This window comes from Trichomycterus rosablanca, chromosome 3 (genome assembly GCF_030014385.1).
Source record: "Trichomycterus rosablanca isolate fTriRos1 chromosome 3, fTriRos1.hap1, whole genome shotgun sequence".
NCBI classification, from domain to species: domain Eukaryota; kingdom Metazoa; phylum Chordata; class Actinopteri; order Siluriformes; family Trichomycteridae; genus Trichomycterus; species Trichomycterus rosablanca.
Genome location: NC_085990.1, coordinates 11166146 through 11190754, shown reverse-complemented (window position 1 = coordinate 11190754; position 24609 = coordinate 11166146). Strand labels below are relative to the sequence as shown.

The following is a 24609-nucleotide window of genomic DNA, read 5'->3' as shown; positions in this document are numbered from 1 at the left end:
GATTGTCTATTTGATGGCTTAATAGAGCAGCTCCCACTAGATCCTTTGCTGGACCAGAAACTCTCTACAACCCTGCCTGTTGAGAGAAGTAATGTTTTTGAGAGTCTGGGCTCACATAGAGTTTTAAGTGATTTGTCTTGCTCGCAGAGCCCATCTGAGCAGATTGAAAATCTCTTTTGTTTAGATTCTGCAAATTTGTTGGATCTGACCGAGCCTTTTCCAGAAGCAGAAGTTTTAAGTAGGACTACACCCTGTAATCTTCTGAATTCACCTGAAGGGTTGATCCCTTTGCCCTATGTCGGCTCTTCATCTTTATTTTCAAGCCCCTCTTGTCAACTAGACCCCTTAGATAACCCTTCGTCAGCGCCATTTTGTGGGGAATCACCAGTCAACACATCTGTTGTAAACCACATTTGTCATCAGGCTGTTAAGGCCAGCATTGACACAGCTTCAGGTAGTAATACGATATGTGGCAATACCCCTGAGGTCGAGGCCACACATGCAGGTTCGCTAGCATCAGAAAAAACGGAACTAGAAAATTCTGAATTAGATTTATATGCCAAACTTGAACCACCTGAGTACATATCATCCTGTGTGTCTGCATATGATCTGCCTGAGAGCAGCTTACTGGACCAAAATTGTGAGAGTTCATGTGAAATTAAAGATGCAGATAGAGACTTCCCGTCTGATGCAGTAACCAAAAACAGTTTGATACATGAAACAAAATCAGATTTTAATCAAGCTGTTTTGTTTACACCGGAATTTGAACCTGAACCAACAATTTCAGTGGACTTATTCTCTTCCCTCTTGCACTCTCCTCAGACTGACTCTCTACCTGAGTACAGAAAGGAGGAGCACTGTGTAAATACAGATCATTCAGAGACTGATAATCTATCTGAAACATCACATGTCCTAAATGGAGACTCCAACTTTTCTGTATGTACAGGTGAAATCCAGAATTGGGACCCATTTGATTCTACGAAAGATACAGTTGTTGACTCTTTTCCTGCCTTAGAAAGCTCACCACCTCTCATCTCCTCTGCAAATGTTTTGCTTGTGATCTCAACTGACCCAAATGCGAAGACAATCTTACCTGAGTCTGAATCCCAACCTCATATTTCACATGAAGAATCTACACCTTTAGTCATGGGTAACTTGCCTGAGGACACAGGCAACAAAGAGACAATCAGTATACCAAATGTAGCCATATTAGACATACCCATCTTTGCTGCTGAGGATGAACGCTCATTAGCCCCGACTAAGCTTTACATGTCAGAAAACATCCTAGAAAATAATACAGCTCAGCCAAACTGCCACGATCTAAATAAACAGAAGGTATCTGAAGACCTTTCCTTTGGTGCCAATAACTGCGAGCATGCACTAGAACACAAAACTACACCCGAAGAAACTACAAGTGAACACAAAATATCTGATGACTACCAGAATACACAAACATCGACAGGCTCCTCTGATGATGCAGGACCTGAAGTTCTGTTTGAGCAGGATGAAGAAAGAGAGGACAAAAATACCCTTCAAAATCTGACCTATTCTTCTGTGAGTCTTCCTGACTCCACCTTCCTCTCAGGTACCGATTGTCAGGTTGGTAATGCTGTGGAGCAGGAGGTAGGAGGGGCTACATCAAGGCTCAGTCAGTCAGCTGATCTAAGGACAGAGGGGGTAACTGATCTACCTGGCCAGCAAACACAACTAGACCTTTCTCAGGTAGCAGATCCAGAGGTAAATTGCCTCTCACCGCTCAGTAATGAGTCTACCAGCGGAGTTTTCCAGCTGGAGGAAACATGCCCACCTCTAATGGAGGAGGACATCATTAACATTGATCCCAGCAATGTGGAAATGGCTCTGGACTTACATGTGAACTCAGATATCATCCGGGGTGAAAGTGTTGGTGCCAACGTTGTTCCCACAGCAACTTATCGAGATGAAGACTCGTCTGCACTACGGGCGGTTTTCCAAGCTTTGGACCAGGATGGAGATGGATTTGTTCGTATTGAGGAGTTTATGGAGTTTGCCACTGCATATGGAGCAGAACAGGTGAGTTACGTTGTGTGTTCCTGGTTTCATATGAGGTCTGAATAAAATTTCTCTCATGTATTATCTGATGTTTTGTGTGTTTTGGTGATATATTCAGTCTAGAACTCTGCCTGCGGGTGTAATTTACTTATAGAGCGGCTGTTGGTTTTTCCTTTAGTCACAATACACCAAAAGAAAACTTGAGCTCACTGACACCCAAGAAGAGCTTATTATTTATTCACACTCTCGGGGAATCAAACCACTAGTTTTTTCCCTGACTCTCACACAAGCTGTAGTGTCTTTAGTTTCACTGTTTTTTTAATTTAAATTGTTAATTGTTGCTCATACACAGGGTTAATTAGATGGTTTGATTATTATGGTTTGTTAGCCTTGACAGCCTCTTTGCTACTTTTTATTCCTAGTAGTTATTTGTGCCATCAAGACAACTTGGCCTGTGTGTGTCTTTGCTTAAATTGAAATAAGGACAATATGGCAAAGTTATATCATGATAAATACATGCTTCTAAAACCAAAAATTGACTAAAAGGATTATCAGGATAGTTCAAAAATCTTTTTTTTTATGTTTTCCATGAATTGGCAATACTTTGGCAATACTCTCTTTAGTTAATCTGTCTAAAACAGTGACAAAAATAACAAGTGGGATGTTTAATTTCAACAGTAGACTCCACAGTGTTGTTTCAATCACATCTGCTGTTTACATTTTTTAGCTAATGAGGTCCAGGATCTGTATAGTTATCCTTTATAGTCATCCTTTTGAAATTATAGGTTCTGTTAACTAGATGCGCATACATTAAATATGTTGGCTGCTCATCTCCTGTGGTAATTTGTTTCCTTTGTTGGTCTTATTCACAAAAATAATCATCACGTGTTGTAGTGTTTGTGAACAGTGGTGGCAGTCTGCAAGAGTATTCACAGTCTAAGCTGTATGATAATGTTTAAAAAAACCCTCCGTCCCCTGCAAACTATACAAAATGCAGCTGCTCGGGTCCTGACATTTACCTGAAAGTTTGACCACATCACCCCTGTTTTGGAAGAACTACATTGGCTGCCAATTTCCATGCGCATTAAATATAAAATTCTGGTCTTGACTTTTAAAGCACTTCATGGTCTTACGCCTATCTTACTAAACTCCTCACACATCACACACCATCACGCAAACTAAGGTCGTCAGACACGAATCAACTATCTGTTCCTAGATTTAGGATGTCCACTATGGGCGGCAGATCCTTCAGCGTTGCCGCCCCAACACTCTGGAACTCTCTGCCCTCGACTCTTCGCTCTATTTCTTCTCTTTCTGCTTTCAAGGTGTCTCTAAAAACCCATCTCTTCTCACAACATTTTCATTCTACTTCTTGAACTTATATCTCTAACCTATCCTTACTCACTGTCGGTTTGTTTTTGTTTTGTTTTTGTTTTGTTTTGCCTTGTCTTGTTTTGCGTGTTGTCGTTTGTTTTCACTTTTTATTACTGTACAGCGACCTTGAGCTTGGTGAAAGGCGCTATATAAGTTGAACTTATTATTATTATTATTAATTAGAATTTCTTATTTCCCTCACATTACAATAGTGTAAAGCAGTTCTGGTGACAGCATTGTTTTAGGACCAATTACACCAGATATCTTAGTACTATGGTATTAATAGTAGAGCTAAATCTCTACCCATGGACACATTACTATCTTTAGATAGTATACTGTATGTTGTCATAAATAATGTTGCTTAACAGCTTGGTTGGCACTTAGTTGAAAAGCCTCAGCATAATGTTCAAGTCTTGCAATATGTTTTATATAAATTGTATATCCTGAAAATCTGCATATTTCTGTTGTAGCTGTTCAGACAAAAACTTGGATGCACCAGTTTAATGTTTAGTATTATTGTCAGGTCTGATTTTGGTTTGAATTGGATTGGTAATGCACAGAATTTGGGTCGTCTTGTCAGATCTAGGCTCTGAAGTGGAGCAGAAGTAAATTACTCTAGCCGCCTACTGCTGGGATCCAGAGGTCGAATTGGCTATGTCTGAGGGGGGGTGTGATCTGATCGCCACTGTGCATGAACGTGTTGGGTGGTTTATATTGACCTACCCCACATAGCTCACGTGCCTGAATGTAGGTCACAAGTTGCCTGTAATGTCTGGCATAGCTTGCAGTGAGTTAACTCTGTCACTGTTAGGATGCCAGTGTTGGGTCAGTATTGTATTGGTGATACTTCTAACTTTTTATTGAAGAAGTTGGAAAAGTGGGATTGGTGCATGCATAGACAAAAGGACTGTGCAGCATTTGCAGCATTGGAGCTAAGAATGTTTATTTTGCAGGTCAGTAATAGTGAAATGGGTCATGCCATAGTTATTTAAATTGATCTTGCTAGTCATTCCAGCACTTCTGAAGTTTCAATATATTACAGTTACATCTAAACAGGTTTTGGTGCATTGTTCAGATCATTTATGTGCAATTTGTAGATTTATAGATTAGTGTAGTGATACTATATGGAAAAGAAATGACTAATATCAATGTTTCTGTAATTGTGTAAACATGTAAATACATTTGTACATCTTTTTTTTTTGCCATGCTGCTCTTTTATATTCATTTTTGTGTTATTGCTTTTTTGTGTACTAATACTGTTGTAAGTTAGGCTTTGTTAACTTACTAGTATTATTTATAATTCAAATCATTCATGACTAGTAGCAGTTGTTGATACTGGCTTTTGCTGAGCCTTTTTAAATAGTGCAAGTGTTTTTACAGCTTATTTGCAGATGCAGTTCATTTTCTTTTATGTTTTTAACGTGGTTTTAGCAGTCTTTAATATGTGTTTTACAACCAGATTCAGCACAGTGACCACATTAATCATTAAACCATTCACAAGTTCATCAGCTGATTTTTCACTTACCTTTTAAACTGGTGTTCTGATATAGAACACCTATATTTTAGGTACTATCCAGTCTGTGTGTGTGTATGTGTGTGTATCTGTGGATGGATGGATAGCATTAGTACAGGAAGTCTGGCTCTTTTGTCAAAGCCAAAAAAATGCCGACGTTAACAGAGGAAAGATTAGATTGGCAGGATGAGAAAGAAAGAATGAACCAAGAGCTGCAGAGCTGAGGTTTGTTTTTCTTTGTATTTTTCCGAGGTTAACCTCAGTTTGCCCTCCAATTCCATTCTCGTATTTTCGTGCAAAAATAACAGCTTAAAGAGAACCCGTTTCCTCTTTTCCATGTGTAGAGTTTGTGTATGCAAAAAATAGAGCATCTGCCAAACCCTAGCATCACTGCAAACCGGAGTAAATATTCAAATGTTTTCCTTGCTTAAAAAGGAGAGATGGTGTTTTGTATGAAGTGGATACAGTACCAGGTACTTTTCAGAATAGACACATTAGGCAGTGGACACAGTACAGTACCCAGTAACAAATACAGAAGTAAATAAAAATACCTGAAATCCAGAAAATTAGGGAAATGAAGGGAATTTTTTGAAAAAAAAGTGTTCAGCCTCACAAGTTGGAGGTCTGATATGTGTTCTCCGGGACTGGTCTAGGCACTAGGATGAGTGATAGAGGGTGGTGGGGGTGTGACACTCTGTCCCTCTGTGTCCCAACCCGTCACTGGAAGGTGATCAGAAGCCGACTCTGCTTGGGCAGAATGGAGGTTGTGTAAACAGCTTTAGAAGTACAATGCAACAAATGTTCCAGTCCAAAACCATGAGCATTAATAAAGTGCTCTCTCACTCTTTAGCAGCAAGCTTTTGTGGTGTGTTGGAAATTTTTGCCTATTCAGTGAAAGCAGCTTGCTTTTGGAAGGATGTTGAGGTCAGGGCTTTGTTCAAGCCACTGGAGTGTCTCCACACCAAACTCGTGAAACCATGTCATGGATAGGAGCACAATTACACTGGAACAGAAAAGGACTATTTTTCAAAGTGTAGGAACATAATTTTGGAAAACAGATGACTTCCAGACTATGTGTGAATATTTGTTGCTGTTACACAGTAATAACACTCTAATGATGTATTGCACAGAGTACAGAATCATAGTACAGCTCACATCTTCAGCAAGAATTTTCTTAGCTGAGTGATTTTACATGAGATGATTCTTAGTACTGTGAGTGTGTAAATAGTTGTGAATAGTAAATAGTTTTTCTCTTTTAATGTAGTTACTCTGTATTGTAATTCCTCTGTCGTTTGCACCACTGCCTTTCTGACCTGGACTTGCACAGAAAGTCATGCTATGCTATTTGAAACTGTGACTCTACGTATATAATGACATAAATACAACATAATGACATGTTTATTTTTATAAATGACCTTTTTTTCAAAAGAAATGTAAAGTTACAGATTAGCATAAAAAAGATAGACTTGCACAGTCTGTTAATGGACAACAAGCAACAGAATGTTCAGCAGCCCATTTTTCATTTACTCAAATGCTCATATGCAAATCCTGGACAGGAAGTCACTTTTGCAGGAAGAACAGGATGGCAAATTAGAGAGGGGATTCTGGTTAGTGAAACAGTGTATTTTTGTTTTTACGAGACAAGCTGAAATGATTTGAGCTTTGAGATGTTGTATATATGGTGTCACAAATAAGAAATGACAGTAGTCATTACAGTATTAAATCAATAATAAAATATAATAATAATAATAATAGCAAAAGCTCCCAAATGTAATACAAGTTCTAAATGCATAACCAGACCTCTTCTTACAGCTGTGTTAGCAAACCAGTTAGTTATACTGGTGCTCTTTTCCTAATATCAGGATTAATTTCTGCATTTATTAATATTTGCACTTCATTTGCAGCTAAATCTTAAATCTACAAACACGGTGACAACTGTAGTTCAAAATACAAGACTTTTCTTCCTACAGTGATTATAAAATGTAAAGATTCACTATCATATATTTTAAATCAGACCTATGAATAGTTGTGTTATTGTGTTTATTAGTAAATGTGAATAATATAAACAGATAAATGCATTTGTGCTGCATATGAATGCTGCTGCTACACAAGAAACAAAATATCATGTTTGTTAGTAAAGAGGATGCCAGAAGTGCAGTCCGTAAGGTTGGAAGTATAAGTCATCTGACGAGGAGCTTTTACTTTAATTGAGCCCCTTTTAAGCTGGTAAAAAAAAATCTGTGAAATTCCATAACTGACTTTGTGTTCTCACACATTTTTAAACTGAAGTTTCCAGCTTTTAGCAGACACTAAATGTCATGGTCATGCTTGCTCATTCTTTCTGTTGTAGTGGTAATAAATTTCCCACTTACCAACAGGAAACACACACACACACAGTTTCCCCACTTCACTGTACCACGTCCTCTCACCTCTTTAAATGTCATTCTTTAGGTCTCTCAGTCTTGTGTTTGAATTTGCATGCCTGGGTGGAAGATTAGCCTCATTGTAGCATCAAATTTGAATTCTAACTGAGGTCTTGTCTGTTCACAATTCTGTCTATTAACCAAGTAATCTGATAAAATACTAGTTTCAGTTTCAGATTGCTGGATCTTTTTGTAATGTTATGATTCTGACTATGAGTAATGTGTTGGTCTAGCAAAAATGTTTTAGTAAGAATTTCTGTGGTTGTGTTGGGACAGATACTGACCTTTTTATTCCTACATCATAATCAACTGATACACGACATTTTATATGGTGAGAACATGTTAAAAGATGTTGACTGGCATGAAACAGTTCATACACATGAACATACAGATGATGACAAATTTAAAGGATGAAATCAAATATTCTAAGATTGCTCATCATGTTATCTAAGCTCCTCACGTGGTTTTCTCTGATTTTAGGCACATACACACTGTACGTTTTGTTTTGTATAGACTTTTGTATCAGTCTGATGCAAGTTGGTCATTCACTGATGGCACATTTTGGCCAGAAATTTAGTGATTCCAGTCTAGACCTGATCTAAATCTTTCCAGCACCATAATTCTGGACTTTAGGTCACTGTTAGCCCTGATACTAATTCTAAGAATTGGGATTAGGATTTGTTGTTGCTACAGTAGTTGTTGATCTGCCCTTAGCACCTAACCTTTATTGTACCTTAAAGTGGGTATGTGATGTCCCAATTCTGAAACCCCTTTCAGTCTCCCTGGAAACCTGATATCCTGTTGCTAGGCTACAGGCTAGACTCTGATCATATCAGCTGACTGCAGAACGGGTGAAGAAGCGTGTGTGTGAGAGTGTTATGTCATGGCTTTAAATGAACATGTGTGGTTGTCAACTTAGCATGTGGGCTAAAAAGATAAAGTTTGGCAATTATTGCATTTAGCAGATGCTTTTATGCAAAGTAACTTACAGTTCTGATAGTGTACAGTCCCAGCGATTGAGTGTTAAGGGCCTTGCTCAGTTTGTTTGTTTATTAGGATTTTAACGTCATGTTTTACACTTTGGTTACATTCATGACAGAAACGGTAGCTACTCATCACACAAGATTCATTAGTTCACAAGGTTATATCAAACACAGTCATGGACAATTTAGTGTCTCCAGTTTACCTTACTTGCATGTCTTTGGATTGTGGGAGGAAACCGGAGCACCCGGAGGAAACCAACACAGACACGGGGAGAACATGCAAACTCCACACAGAAAGGACCCGGACCGCCCCTCCTGGGGATCAACCCAGGACCTTCTTGCTGTGAGGCGACAGTGCTACCCACTTAGCCATCGTGCCGCCCCCTTGCTCAGAGGCCCCACAGTGACAAGCTGGCAGTGGTATGGCTTGAACCAGCAACCTTCCGATTACTAGTCCAGTACCTTAATTATTAATCTAGAACTGCTCCATGGTGTTGTGTGTGTGTGTGTGTGTGTGTGTGTTAGTGTTATACTGGATGTAGATAAGCATTTTATGTAAGTCTTTATGCCTTTATTGCTTGTATTTGCACAAAGTAAACACTTGGATGTCTTTCACACAAGCTTTATTATTATGAGGACAGTTGGTAGGGCTGAATGATTAAATTGCTTTTTATATTTAAGATTAAAATCACAAGCAGAAGCTGTTTGTTGTCTGTATGAAGTTTGACTGTGTGTTAAATTCTGCACATGAATGTAATGAATTATATTAATTAGGCTGACTGGATGTACAGTATAATAAAGCACATACATATTTATTTATTTATTTATTTATTATGATTTTAATGTCATGTTTTACACTTTGGTTACATTTATGACAGAAACTGTAGTTACCCATTGCACAAGATTCATCAGTTCACAAGTGTAATGTCAAACATAATGTCATGACCAATTTAGTGTCTCCAATTCACCTCACCTGCATGTCTTTGGACTGTGGGAGGAAACCGGAGCTCCTGGAGGAAACCCACACAGACACGGGGAGAACATGCAAACTCCACACAAAAAGGACCCGGACCACCCCACCTGGGGATCGAACCCAGGTCCTTCTTGCTGTGCTACCCGCTGAGCCACTGTGCCGCCCCACATACATAACTATACAAATATAAAATTCAATATGATGATTAGAAGTAGGGCTGGACGATATGGATAAAATTTATATCACGATATAACTCCTATTTTCGGTCGATACGATATAATTCCGATATCGATATGAATAATACAAATGTCAGAAAAACTGCCAAAAACACCAAAATTGGATGGCTGTACCTGCAAACCTCTTTTCTGGTTTCTGGCAAGAAATACAAGCTGAATACACGACTGAATTAGTCCTTCATCTCTTATCAGCTATTTCGTCTGCTTCTTTTTCTACTGTGGACAGTGGCGGAGCCAGACAATTTCTATATGGGTGGCCAGACTGAGACCACTGCTCACAGGGGTGGCACAGAAACTGTCTGATAACTTATTTTTTGTATGTGGCTAGTGGCTGTTGATCTAGTAGTGTTTTGGTCACTCACTCGTTTACCTATGGCAGTGAGTACCATGTAGAATTACATCAAGCCTAGCATAATAAGCTTTTTATTTTTTCTCATTTTCCCCGACAAGTAAAAAACTAAAATATAGCCTATAACCGTAACATTATGAGGAAGAATTTCAAAGATATTCCTTTGCAATACTTGATCATTTGACTGCAAACTTGTGTGTACTGATGAGACTCATCTGAACCCCAGAACATGCCAGCGTGAATGCATGGAAAACTAATTTTAATTTTCTTTCAAGAATATGACACATTCTGACCAGCACTATTAAGCCAAATCAGCAGTGAAAATTGACTTTACTTTTAATAGCCTTCTACAATGCTGGAGCTTCTTAAAACTGAATATTCTCGTTTCAATAGACGTGTTATTTAAATGCTATTAAATTGTTTTTCAAAAAAAAATCCCGCCCAATTTGGAGGAAAACAGCCCAATCTGGCAACAGTGGAACGCGCGGAGCCCGTTCGTGCCTTTACTCGTAGCGCGCCACAACTAATATTAGTTGTATTAGTACTCACTAGTATTAGTACTCAGTACTAGTACTTTTTTTTGTAATTGTGTTGGTGGTTGACATTTATGTTGAGTGTATTACTGCACTGTTTTGGTGGAGAACTACTTGCTTGAGGTGCGCTGTTGAATTGCGTCCCTGTGGGAACACCTGCGAGCAAAAATGCTTCCGCAAAAAAGTATGCACTGACGTAATATGTATCGTTCGAATTTGTTTAAAAATCATATCACCGTTATTGAAACATTTTCTATCGCGATATATATCGATATCGAATTATTGTCCAGCACTAATTAGAAGACAATTCAGTGTATTTCCTGTGTTTACTGTACGGGTGTGTGTTGATGCACGTAGCGCTTTTTCTTGCCATGTGTGTGTGGGAGGGACAGAGGCAGATTCTGTTTTGTTATGTTAATGTTTATTCTGCTGCTGTGGGTTGCTGTTTATTTATAGAAAAAACTTACATGTGTGTGCTTAACGTGGTTTGTGTGTGTGTGTGTGTGTGTGTGTGTGTGTTTCTCAGGTGAAGGATCTAACACGCTTCCTCGACCCCGGTGGAATGGGTGTCATCAGCTTTGAAGATTTCCACAGAGGCATCACAGCCATCAGCAATGGAGGTAAACACACACACACACACACACACACACACACACACACTCATGATGCATCACCACCAGCAGCAACATTTACAATCACACACGTTTATACACACACAAACACATACACAGCGTCATTACCAATGGCAACATTTACACACACAAACTCACTCACTCATGATGCTTCAGTACCAACAGCAACATTCTCACACACACACACAGCATCAGTACCAACAGCAACATTTACAGCAACATTTACAAACACACTCAAACACACATCTGCACAATTTAATACAGTACATTCCTTTTATCCAAGCCTCTCAATACTAATGTGTAACCATTTCCCTGTAACTAAAAGCTTGAATATAAAACCTCATCTGATGAAGGTTGGTAAAAAGAAGTTGGCATCCATACGTGTATCTGTAATCTACAGTTATAAAGAAGCCAGTATCAGAACCCCACAGACACATTAATACAAAACAATTGCAGACCGAGAAAGACTTGCTAATGTAAGACTGACCTGATTTTGGTTTCTGTCGCCATTAAAGATGCATAAAGCTTCTGTAATCTGAGAACCCGCAGGCACTTAGAGTATCGGCCCACATATACACATAACACTGTAGAAGGGTGATTACTACAGATATCTGAACCCCCTTCATTGCTTTTTCTTCTTTAATAGCTTTTTAATGACTTTAAAAGCTTTATAATAGAGATCTGCTTAGAGAGAAATTCATCATGTTTCATACGCCGTATGTTGATTATTTTATATCTATTCTATTTTTGTCTTGTTTATTGTAGGGCTGTTAATGATACTCACTTTACATGATTTTGTAGATACAAGCAGAATTTTATCTTAGTGTTACTAACGAGAACATCTAATACTATGACAGCCTTCTACTTTTTTTTTTTACCTAGTCATTCCCAGTTTTCTTGACAATTATTCTGGGTGCTTGAGTGACTCAGCGGTCTCATGTGCTGAGCTGAGCTGAGCTCTTGAGTTTGAAATTCAGTTGTGCTATTGTCCAATCAGGCACAGTTGGCCTTGCCTGAGAGAGGGAGGTTGATGGGATTCCTCATTGCTGCTGCACTTGTGACCTGTGCTGGCTGGTTGAGGTAGCTGCACAAGGGGTGGATTATTTACAGATGGCATAACGTGACTCTTCGTACACAGTATGGCTCTCCTAGAGTCCACTGCATGTGTGTCGGTCAGGGTGATGGTGGGTGGAGGGCAGTGTAAGCAGCATATATGTTGCAATCATGAATTTGAAATGAGTAGAAAATGCAAAAAATAGAATAAATAAAATGTTTAGAGTCCTGCCATTTGTATTAGATTCAAAACATATTAAATAACAGATAGCAACACTCATTTTCACTTAATTGTTTAAGGTTTGTTTTAAATATATGTTTTTGGATGGGCATTTTTTTCTGAAAACATGTTACTGTGCATTCAGGTGGCGCAGCAGTCTATCAAGCTTGGCCACCACCACTGAGATCCGGGTTCTAATCTCAGTGGTGCTGTTGGCCGGCTGGGCATCTACACAGACATGAGCAGTGGCCAAAGCCCTGTGATGGATTGGCGCCCTGTCCGGTATTTCTGCCTTGCCCCCAATGTTTCTCAGTGGAACCGAACCCGTTGCGAACCTGATCAGCATAAAGCAGTTGATAAAAATTAAATGAAAAAGAAAAACTTTAAATTAGTGTTCTATACATACTTCTACAATAATGTAAAATTAGATAATTGGAGGTTGTTTGGTTTCTAACCTCAGTTAAATCAGCAGATTGTTTCCGTTCTTCAAACCTGGCATATCAAGTGTGTGTGTGTGTGTGTGTGTGTGTGTGTGTGTGTGTGTGTGTGTGTGTGTGTGTGTTGCTTCTGTGATTATTGAGCTGGTGTGATGTTCCACTGCTCCTTTAACAGGATGACTCAAAGAGAATGACTAACGTGTTCTTGTTTGCTGTCATATTTACTCACTCTGTCATCTGCTCTCTCTGAATGTGTGAAGCTTCAGCCTGGCTAAGTAATAGCATTAATGAAATGGTCCGGGTCGTGGCAGGTCCGGTTCCACTGGGTAACACTGGGCGGTGGAGGAATACCCCAGGCAAGGCGCAATCCATTGCAGGGTGTTGGCCACCCCCCCTTCTCAGCCAATCATGTCTGTGTAGACGCCCGGCCGGCCTCAGCGGTGGTGGGCTACCATAATAGATTGCTGTGCCACCTGAGCACCTACAACTTCTTTAACTTATTTGAAATTCACTCACAAAAAACAGCTGTCAGTGCAAATCAGTCCAATATTTTGACTGGAATGCTTTCTTTCTTCAGGTTCTGATCCAGACCTCTACAAGTTGCAGCTTAATTCAACAGAAGCCAGTGGAGCAGCTGAGGAATATGATGAGGTATATTTACCTTACACAAACACTCACACCCACACACAAACACACACATACAGAAAGTGGCTTTTCTAAATGCTGCTGTTTCTGACTGAACTCTCATCACCCTTGCTCTCTCTTATTGTCGCTATTTTGGACTGCTACAGCTGTCATTACACTGGGTGGGAAGCATATCTGACATTTCTGGATGTTGTGTTTATAAGATCATTGGTATTCTTTGTTCTCTGGGTCTTAGGAGAGGAACAAAGCTCGGGTAAGATAGGCTATAAGTCTAGCTATAAGCTATAAGTCGTGAGGTTGTGGGTTCAGATCCTGGCAGCAGCCACTGTTGGGCTCTGGAGCAAGGCTCTCAGTTTTCTCGACTCCAGTGGCGCCATTTAATGACTGACCTTATGTTATGACTTTTTTCCCCAAACAAGCTGGGATATGTGGAAAATTTGTTTATATGACACATCAAGTCATTCTGTTCATTTTATTCTTTAATTCAGCATTTTAAATCGGTGCTGGCGCCTCAATTCTTATGCTGTGACTGTTTCATTGGGCCGAATGTGTATATATCTCTGTACTGGCCTCTGTGCTTGTCAGTCATGATGACAGAGGCATGCAAAAACCCATTTTACCACATGGAGTTTAACATTGCTCTGCGTACACGATACAGCTCTGTGTGGGTGATAAGCCACAGATTGGATGGAGGAGGCGTGTGGTGATCCAGCTCTCCTTGATCAGATCAGTGGTTGTGCAAGCCACAGCGGGCTCACAATCGTGAATTGGAAATGACTATATAAAAATACTTTTTCTCCCTCAAACTTGACCAATTGTGTTTGTGTGGACACCCGGCCAGGTCAGTGGTTCTGCTGAGATTCAAACTTGAGTGGGTTCTAGCGTGTTAGACTGCTGCACCACACAAGCTTCCACATTATTTACAGTGGGGTCAAAAAGTATTTAGTCAGCCACTGATTGTGCAAGTTCTCCTACTTAGAAAGATTAGAGAGGTCTGTAATTTTCATCATAGGTACACTTCAACTATGAGAGACAAAATGAGAAAAAAAAAATCCAGGAAATCACATTGTAGGATTTTTAAAGAATTTATTTGTAAATTATGGTGGAAAATAAGTATTTGGTCAATAACAAACAAGCAAGATTTCTGGCTCTCACAGACCTGTAACTTCTTCTTTAAGAAGCTCTTCTGTCCTCCACTCGTTACCTGTATTAATGACACGTTTGACCTCGTTATCTGTATAAAAGACACCTGTCCACAGCCTCAAACAGTCAGACTCCAAACTCAACCATGGCCAAGACCAAAGAGCTGTCGAAGGACACCAGGAAGAAAATTGTAGACCTGCACCAGGCTGGGAAGAGTGAATCTACAATAGGCAAGCAGGTTGGTGTGAATAAATCAACTGTGGGAGCAATTGTAAGAAAATGGAAGACATACAAGACCATTGATAATTTCCCTTGGGGTCAAGATCTCATCCCGTGGGGTCAAAATGATCATGAGAACGGTGAGCAAAAATCCCAGAACTACATGGAGGGACCTGATGAATGACCTGCAGAGAGCTGGGACCAAAGTAACAAAGGCTACCATCAGTAACACACTACGCCGAGAGGGACTCAAATCCTGCAGTACCAGGCGTGTCCCCCTGCTTAAGCCAGTACATGTCCAGGCCCGTCTGAAGTTTGCCAGAGAGCATATGGATGATCCAGAAGAGGATTGGGAGAATATCATGTGGTCAGATGAAACCAAAATGGAACTTTTTGGTAAAAACTCAACTCGTCGTGTTTGGAGGAAGAAGAAGAACCCAAGAACACCATACCTACTGTGAAGCATGGGGGTGGAAACATCATGCTTTGGGGCTGTTTTTCTGCAAAGGGGACAGGACGACTGATCCGTGTTAAGGGAAGAATGAACGGGGCCATGTATCATGAGATTTTAAGCCAAAACCTCCTTCCATCAGTGAGAGCATTGAAGATGGAACGTGGCTGGGTCTTCCAGCATGACAATGATCCCAAACACACTGCTACTTTTGTTATTGACCAAATACTTATTTTCCACCATCATTTACAAATAAATTCTTTAAAAATCCTACAATGTGATTTCCTGGATTTTTTTTCCTCATTTTGTCTCTCATAGTTGAAGTGTACCTATGATGAAAATTACAGACCTCTCTCATCTTTCTAAGTAGGAGAACCTGCACAATCAGTGGCTGACTAAATACTTTTTGACCCCACTGTATATTTAATTAAAAGTGACTGACCTTATCTCATATTATTTGTTGCAAAACTACTTTAGAATCAAAAGTGTAAAAAGGGTAAAATGACTTCTTATAATTTGTAAAATGTTAATAATATTAATTCAGAGCTGGGATTTTGAATACATTGTATCCAATCTCAGCTCTGCCATCCGGCTGGGCTGGGCGGCTATATGAACAACGTTTGGCTGTTATTCATCCAGGGAGGGAGCCGGATAGGGACCTCATAACTGATGCAGAGAAGAGGAATAATGCTGATCATGGTGTGGCTCTCCATGCACAAGGCTGATCCATATATGAACTCGCCCTGTGCAGGTGAAAAGATGCAGTCAGCTACTGCGCATGTGTTGGAGGGGGCTTGTGTCATATCACTTTCCTCAATCGGGGCGGGGGTCAGCACCAGTAGAAAGGAAGCATAAACCAATTGGGTAAAAACCAGATGTGCAAAAAATTTGGGAGAAAAATGGAGAAAATACATTAAAAAAAATTTTTATTAATTCAGCTCATCATGTTCGGTGAAGAGCCCTGCCTTGTGTCCAGTGATTCCTGAGGTTAGATCATACATATGACTAAAATAAAAAAAAACCTCCACCAGAGCAGAGTTAGGAGAACACGACTGTCTAAAACGCTGTGACCCCCCCTTCACACACACACACACACACACACACACACATACGGCTTGAGGATCTGTGGGTAACTGGTAGCGTAGGGATGAGTGATGAACGGCGAGAGTATGAAGAGCTTTGTAGTTTAGAAGTAGTATTTGGTATTGAATGCGGGCAGTGATTGGGAACCAGTGATGAGCTTCATGTTGGACAGTGTTAAGGCATGTTGTTGGTTTGGTGTACACAGATATGCAAACAGGGATAGGGTATGGTGCTGGGGTATGCAGAAGCTGGGAGGGTGTTCGTCCTGTGTCATGCTGGAATGTGTTGATGTTGGATCAAAATGTTCATCCCCAGGCAGTCAGTTCTATAGTGGTGTTCAACTGGTGCCTCCTGCTGGTGAGGTGTTTTTAAATCAGAACAGCTCATCTAACGTGCGTCACTGCCGTACCATCACTGTTTAGCAGTTCACACCTCAGATGTAGTGGATCGTTTATTATGAAGAGCTTCGAAATCTCTACCCCCGAAGGAGAAGGAGACTAAATTTAGAGCCATTATCATGTTCTGTTCATTGCATTGCGTCAGCTGTGAGGAACGATTTATACAGGATCTATAGGCTAGTTTAGAAATGCAAAAGAGACCGCTAGTAAAAATGATCATTCATGCAGCATTACAATGAAAGTAAAATATTGAATTCGTTTTTGCTATGTTCCATTTTTTGCTGTAATGACAGTATGTACTCGAGCTAAATTCTGATGATCCATGTTCTCCCAGCATGATTTTGCATTATTCCAAAAAGCATCTTGCAATGTTGCTGAATGGTCATGCTCGGTTTTCTGTCCTCAAGTGCCTACATAGATGCTGGATGTGCTTTAAGTCAGGTGACTGTGGAGAAATGTTTGTGACGTTAAGCACAGTGATCATCTTTGCTCCACAAGTAGTTCTTGCAAAGCTTTATTTGTAATGGATAAGGGCAGTTGTAGCCTGGCGGTTAAGGTACTGGACTAGTTATCAAAAGGTTGCCGGTTCAAGCCTCACCTCTGCCAGGTTGCAACTGTTCGGCCCTTGAGCAAGGCCCTTAACCCTCAATTGCTTAGACTGTATACTGTCGTATACTCCTCCGACACGTGTGCATTAACCAGTCACTTTGGATAAAACGTCCGCTAAATGCTGATACCTGTTGGCTTAAGTTATTATTCTATTTATTTTAACATAGGAGAAAAATAAGTTTCAAATATGTTTACGCCTGCCCCCAAAACATTCCATAGATTCTGCCTTGATTATTAAGGCTGAATCATATCAAAATGGAAAGCTGGATAAGCGTATGTAAATTCGGACTAATATTAGCTCCTCAGGGTAGTTGTTTTGGTGAATCACGCATTTGTGGTATAATCTTTGTGTCCATGTCGTGCAGTTTAATCATTAATTCTGAGGGTTGATGCAGTACTGAATCTAATGAAAGGGTGTTTTGTGGAGAGCACCTGAATGTTTTTCTTTTTTCGACTACCTTCCTCTCTCATTCCCCACCCTGAACCTTTTCGAGTTTTTGCACGATGAATGAATATGTTTCTCTGTTCACTTTTAAACTAAACAAGGTGGCTGGGTGGAGCAGGAGCAGCACTTTTAGCAGAGAACCACTAATGGGTACACATCAGGATCAAAACATTCTCCCTCGTTACATGTACACATGTTCTCGGGCAAGGTTCATACTGCCCTGAATCTGATCTTTTTTCTCATACCTGACAAAGATTACTTATCTTCAGAACATCTCAATAGTGCATGCTAGCTATCATTCTACAGATCCAATCTAATGCTATGCTGCCTTAAACTGAAAAGTGGGACTCAGATGGCACAGCAATCTAACGCTCTAGCCCACACCTGCTTAGATATTAAGCTCTCCAGTTTAAATCCCAGTCAGTGCTATTGACCAGGCAGTCATAATCAGCCATGCCTGATGGAGGTGGCAGTGGAATAGGTCTCACTGCCGCTGTGCAATTGTGATCTCTGCTGCCTGGTCAAGTTGTATGTACAAGAGGATGGATAAACACAGAGCTCATAACATGACTCTCCGTGCATGATATGGTATATTATCCAAACATGTGCATTGGCCAACATTGGAAAACGTACACTTAAATAAGCCTTGAAGTACGATGGACAGAATAAACACTGTATGTCACTACTGCGGCATCAAAATCATTATTTCAGGAACTGTAATGTTTAATGATCTTAATATTGGGTGATTTTAATGTGTGGTGCAGCAGTGAACTATTATAGAAGAGTAACATTGAGATCCAGAACTCAAACAAATAGGTATTGAGCAGAAAATCTACATTTTTAACCACACCCTGCACCCTGGTGTTTAGCAGTTTGAAGGTAAACACACCTGTTTTAGTAGTGTTTACATTACCTGTGAACTTGGCAGATGTAAGACGTAAGGAGGGTGGCTGTTAGTTTGAACTGTTGAATGTTAGCTTCTCTGTAGAAGCACAAACACACATGAGCTGTAAATGTAAAGCCTTGTGGCTCCGCCCGATCCTGCACTGCCCTTCGGACTTCCCATGCGACGCTTCATTCGTCCAAGGGTTACACTTGAAAACACCATTTCACTCCCTGTCGTCTCTGTCACCGTTTCGTTCCATTGTTGCTCTGTGAATGATCTGAAGCAAGGGGGGGGTAACGTTTCAGCTTTTTCCTGTGGACACTTTTTTGCCCAAAATAATGGTACTGCGGACAGCTTCCTATCCCTTGGGACTTTCTTCTTCTGGACTTTCACCAACATTCATGCAGGTATGGTGGGATTTGATTTCAGGCTGGACAGTTTATTGATGACATAACAATAATGCCCTAAATTCTGTCATGTTATGAGAAAATATTTATTATATATTAGGCCCTACCAAAATCACAGCCGTGAAAATCGCGTCACAAACTGTGCAATTTGCAGTTTCCCGTGTAATATGCAATTTGCTGTGAAATTCAAAATTTAAAGTTTGTGTTTAGTGATTTAATGTTTTTATTATTTGCGTAGCGTATAAAATATGACGCACAATATGCAATATGAAGCGGTCCTAGCAACCATCTGGCAATTAAGTTAGTGTAGCAGACTTTTCTGTGGTGAAGTGTGCTGACAATGTTTGATGTGCGTGTTTCCGTATTGAGTGCATTTAGTCCATTTAAGTGTTCCATAACCAATAGTAAAGTGTGCTTCTCTACATATGTGATCATCTCTCTGTGGTCTGTGCTGCGCCCTTAAAGAACAAGCCAGTAAAATATTATTCTCCTGATAGTTTGTCTATGTACAGTTTAGTTCTTTCTTTATAAACTCAGCAACTCTAAAGACACTCGGTTACACTAACTCAGTTAGACAAAATGTTCAAGATGTCAAAGTCTATAGGAGCTAAAAACACTTACTTGAGTAACTGAGTTGGAAAACTTCCAACCAATTCTGTTGACTCAAAGGGGGTGTATCAAAACACGGATGTTTTGGTTTACATTTAGGCGTTACAGTATGCTGCGCTCTGTATTGTAGCTTTCACTTATTCTATTATTTAATTTATGAGTGTAATTTAATGACTTTTTCAAATTCATGAAATCTGTGATTTCAAATGAGGTCCGTGAAATTAAGCACACTTTCCCGTGAATTTAGTAGGTCCCTAATTATATAGCTTATCTTGGATAGACCTGGATTGTTAATTGGAAGGTTGCTGGTTCTAGCCACAATACTGCAAGTTGCCACTGTTGGGTCCCCTGAACAAGGCCCTTTACCCTCAATTGCTCACACTGCTAAAATAGCTTCCACTCTTCTGGGAAGACTTTGTACAAGATCTTCCAGTGTGTCTGTGGGAATTTATTATCATCCATCCAGAGCAGCATTTGTGAGGTCAGACACAGATGTTGGATAAAAGGGTCTGGCTTGCAATAATGCGGATAATATTCAGGTCCGAACAGTTTACAGCCAACGGTACATCCTCACTCTTGGTATTTTCCGTCTTTAAACAAATACAACAAACATAATATTTGCTATCACTTCACCAGATTGTGTTCTCTGATGTGTTTGAGCCCCTAACCATGACTGACTTTTACTTGTTGTATTTTCTTATTTATATCTGCTCCCATTCTGTAACTCACACAATACTTGTTTAAATTTAGTATACTCTTTATCACAGTAACCATTCCAACTCACTAGAAGCTGGTTATGTGAAACATCAAATGCACAATGGTGGTGTGTATTTGGTTCCTGTGTTTATGAGAATGATCTGGTTATTCTGAGTTGAAATTCGTTCCATGTACAGTGTATAACACGTCTCTGGTTGGATTGCGAAGAGTGTAATGAAACAAGTAGCTGATTGTGTGTTTTGAACTGCTGACCGTGTGAGTTGAACCTGTAGCAGAACTATAACAAGGTGTTGCGTTCATTAAAGAGTAACACTGGAGTTAAAGATTATTGTGAAAGTGCTGGAACATTCGGGAGACTTGATTTTCTTATGGGAAAACATTCACACCTAAAATAGCAATGAGCGTAAGTGTTGCATTGGGCTGTTGTGAGGCTGGAGCTTTTGGGTAAAGATTCTTAACAAAACAGCTCAAACCTCCACAAACTTGCTCACATTTTATGTTGTTAATATGGGTGCTCTGATCCCATTTTTCTATTTTTTATCCAAATCTTATACCAATAAAAACCTTGATTAAAAAGTCAGTTTGTAGAAAAAAGCAAAATGGCATGACTTTTAGTTCCAGCCACATGTTGAAAAGAAATCTAAGAAATATGTCACTAGAACAGACTTTTCAGCTTCCAAATTTCCTGTTTGACTATGATTGTGTTGACTTCTTACTAAGAGGCATTGGCTGGAATTCGGATCAATTTCATGTATATCACAGTGCACAGCAAGTTATGCCAAACCATTTTATCCTCAAAGCATGAATGTTATGTAGTATGTGTTCTGTCCAGTAAAATGCTAAACTATAGAGGATGTATGTTTGTGTCTGTAGCAGGCAGAGGTGTCAGACAGTGCATACCTGGGTTCAGAAAGTGCCTACAGTGAGTGTGAGACATTTACAGATGAGGATACAGGAGCAATGGTACACCCGGAACTGCATGAGGACGTCGAGACGGACAGCGGCATTGAAAACACGCTTACGGAAAGCGAGGACCACAACAGGTAAACCAAATACGTGTATACACACACAAACACACACAAATTGTTCTCATGGTAGCCACCAACACATCTGTCCCAGTCTTCATCAGGTCATTCTGTAAGTCTTTAGAGTCTTTTGGTTGGCCTAATGAGACTGCTCAGACCTCTTGATAAAATTTTGGGCATTCTTCTACACCCAGATAAGTTTGCTGCTGCGTTATATGTTTGAAACTCCCAGGCTACACTCCCAATAGTGTCTCTAGAAACGTTCAAGAAAGGGAAATTTTTCTAATATCCATTGCCATTTTAGTGCAATAAAATCTCTTCTCTCAGCTTTTGAGAGCAACTGATTAGTTTTCACAGTGGTTGGTTGCAACTCCTTGAACACTTGATTCTCTTGGTTGTGTATATAATACATCATAGCTGACACATATACATAGAAGGCTGGTTATTGAGTCCCAATGGATTAATCATGTTGTAACCCAACTTTAGATCTTACATATAAGTCAGTTTTAAGCTCAACAATTTTATGTAGGGGCTGAATAACTGTAATAGTGTAACCAAAATCCCCATCTACTCTCATAGTCAGAGGGATCATAAAATACCACATTATTCATTTCTTCATTTGCTACATCATTCAAATGAAAATTATGCTATTGAAAGCAAAATTCAGCTGTGCGTGAGATTGGAGATATAAATCTTGAGTTTCTTTGGGTGAGTTGAATATTTCCAATTATGACTATACAGGCCCACTGTTAGTGTGTGTGTGTGTGTGTGTATTTATTATTCTGTAGAACCACTTCTACAGAATAATAAATAATAATCTTATTTTTAAAAATTAAACATGCTGACAGGCTAGTAAATTTGAAAAACAGCTAACCACAGTTGCTGGTGAGCTGCAAACACACACACACACACACACACACACACACACACACACACACACACACAGATAAGGTGTAACAGTCTAAAAACCTTGAACTAGATACTGAACAATGCCTCATCATTTCAGTATTTCACTAACAGAATCCAAACCTCTTCCAATGCAGTAAGTACTTTTTGCTTCACATTTTAGAATGTATACAGTAGTCGATGTGTGTGTGTGATGCCACCTGTTAAGCACGTTTACATTTAAGAGTCAGACACTCGGACAATAGACGGAGGAATTCAGTCAGTGGAATAGACGAGGTCATGTTTGGTGTTTAGTATTGTCTTGTTGTCTAGAATTGTCTTGAATTATGTTGTAAATCAAATGAAATTAGTAGACAATCAATGAATTTATTAATACACAAACTGTCTCATAATAAAAGACGCAATGTCAAACACCAAATTTTATCTGACTAACTACATTTGGCTGACTTAACACATATTTGTGGCCACAGTGATTTATTTGTGTGTGTGTGTGTGTGTGTGTGTGTGTGTGTGTGCACCGATTTCTGTTTTTGGAATATCGGTAACCAACCAGGAGCTGACCAAGGTGTTTGTGTTTCCACTTTGTGTGTGTGAGAGAGTGAGTGTGTTTGTGTGGGTTATCAGCTGACACAGCTGACAGCACTGTGTCTTAATTTTCCTGCTTCTCAATAGCAGGAAGTGTGGAGGCTGCACTTTTTCCTCCTCCCCTATCTGAGAGCCTATCCATCACTCCATCTCACTCATGCTGTGTCGTATTGTGTGTGTGTGTGTGTGTGTGTGTGTGTGTGTGTGTGTGTGTGTGTGTGATTCAGCATGCAGTAGTAAAAACTGTGGTGTGTTGTAAATCCAAAACTTCCTTCTAGAGAAATCGGGTTCTGAATCTGTATACAGGGACTTGATAAATGTGTTCACTTGTTTTTTATTTTCCCGGCTTAATCACAGTTCTATTAGAAAGCTGATCTGAAATATCAGTGACTGGTGGACAAGTGACTTAGTAGGTAGCTGTATACTGCTTGATTGAGTTAAAACTATTTTCCTCTAATGATCATTGTATTTTACATTCGGTAGATTTGGCAGTTGGTTATGCTAGTACTTTTATTTGTAGGCAGTGCTGGAGGTTTGATCTGAAGTTAATTGATCACTGTTTCCAATGAACATTGTTACTGCCTTGCACCCTGGACAAGTCTTGGCTAACATTTCTGCCGATTCAGCATCTCAGTCTTAAAACTAACATGATTGTCTTCAATCCATCTAGTCAGAGAACAGCAAGTTCTTACACTCAAATGCTCCTGTTAATGAAGAAAGCTGCTCAAGTTCAGAAATATTTGAATTAGTTTGTTTTATATTAAAATGTAGTGAATTAAAAACTGCTCAAATATAAAATAATATTAATAAAACCAGGCTTTATTAAAACAGTTTTTTAATATTCTGTATTGTTAAACAGCCATATAACACACACACACACACACACACACACACACACACACACACACACACACAGCACACTAACCCTCACATGCTGTTGCTAGGGATTAAATACAAAATAGATTAAGCTTTACACACATCACAGTGGCCATGACACATGCTTACCAAGTCAGCAAGCTCTAAATCTGATTAACACACATACGTTTGAAATGAGGCAGTTGTTCTCATTTGAAGCCTGTTTGATTTACTGTTGGAACATTCATAACTTCTCAGTGACTTAGTCAAAGGTCTTTATTGGGTTTTGTACTTTTTATAATAGCAATAAAGTATTAATTTAATTATTGTAAACAAGGAAAAGATAAAGAACAGCAATTTATTGTTTTATTTTTTCATTACTCCTTAGTTTTATAATGGTGACGTTAGTAAGTTATATTGATCTCAGATCGTTTCCAGGCCGTCACTTCTGTCTTTTTTAGACTGACATAATAAGGCAGTAGATGTGCATATAACTCATCTAATGCATGAACTTTACACTTGAATGTTACATATCAGTTCAAGTTCTTACAGATAAAGGTTTTATACCAGTGCTAGCTCAGCGGTTAAGGTCTTGTAATTGGAAGTTTGCTGGTTCTAGCTAGGTTGCCACTGTTGGGCCCTTTAGCAAGGTCCCTAACCCTTAGTTGCTTGGATTGTATTCATTCACATCTGTTCATAGATAAAGGCATCTGCTAAATATTTTAAATGTTAATACCATTTTAAATTACTTCACACATTTTGTTTCTGGGGAATTCAATGTGAAACCTTGTATTTAAAACAAGTAACCAAAATCGCTGATTCAATGGAAAACTACGAGAACACACATTTCATATACAGTGTATCACAAA

At 39.5% G+C, this 24609-nt stretch overlaps 1 protein-coding gene across 4 annotated transcripts in view; it reads left to right on the top strand.

Moving 5' to 3' along the window:
- Positions 1 to 830: 830 nt before the first annotated feature.
- The window catches only part of rab11fip3 (RAB11 family interacting protein 3 (class II)), a 33605-nt gene continuing 9826 nt past the window's right edge, over positions 831 to 24609 (top strand). For all 4 annotated transcript variants that reach the window (XM_062992662.1, XM_062992661.1, XM_062992659.1 and 1 more), the window contains exons 1-4: positions 831 to 2052; positions 10942 to 11035; positions 13335 to 13408; positions 21243 to 21412. In XM_062992662.1, the coding sequence (XP_062848732.1) occupies positions 1147 to 2052; positions 10942 to 11035; positions 13335 to 13408; positions 21243 to 21412 (1244 nt within the window). In that variant the 5' untranslated portion in view covers positions 831 to 1146. The remainder of the gene's footprint in view (positions 2053 to 10941; positions 11036 to 13334; positions 13409 to 21242; positions 21413 to 24609) is intronic.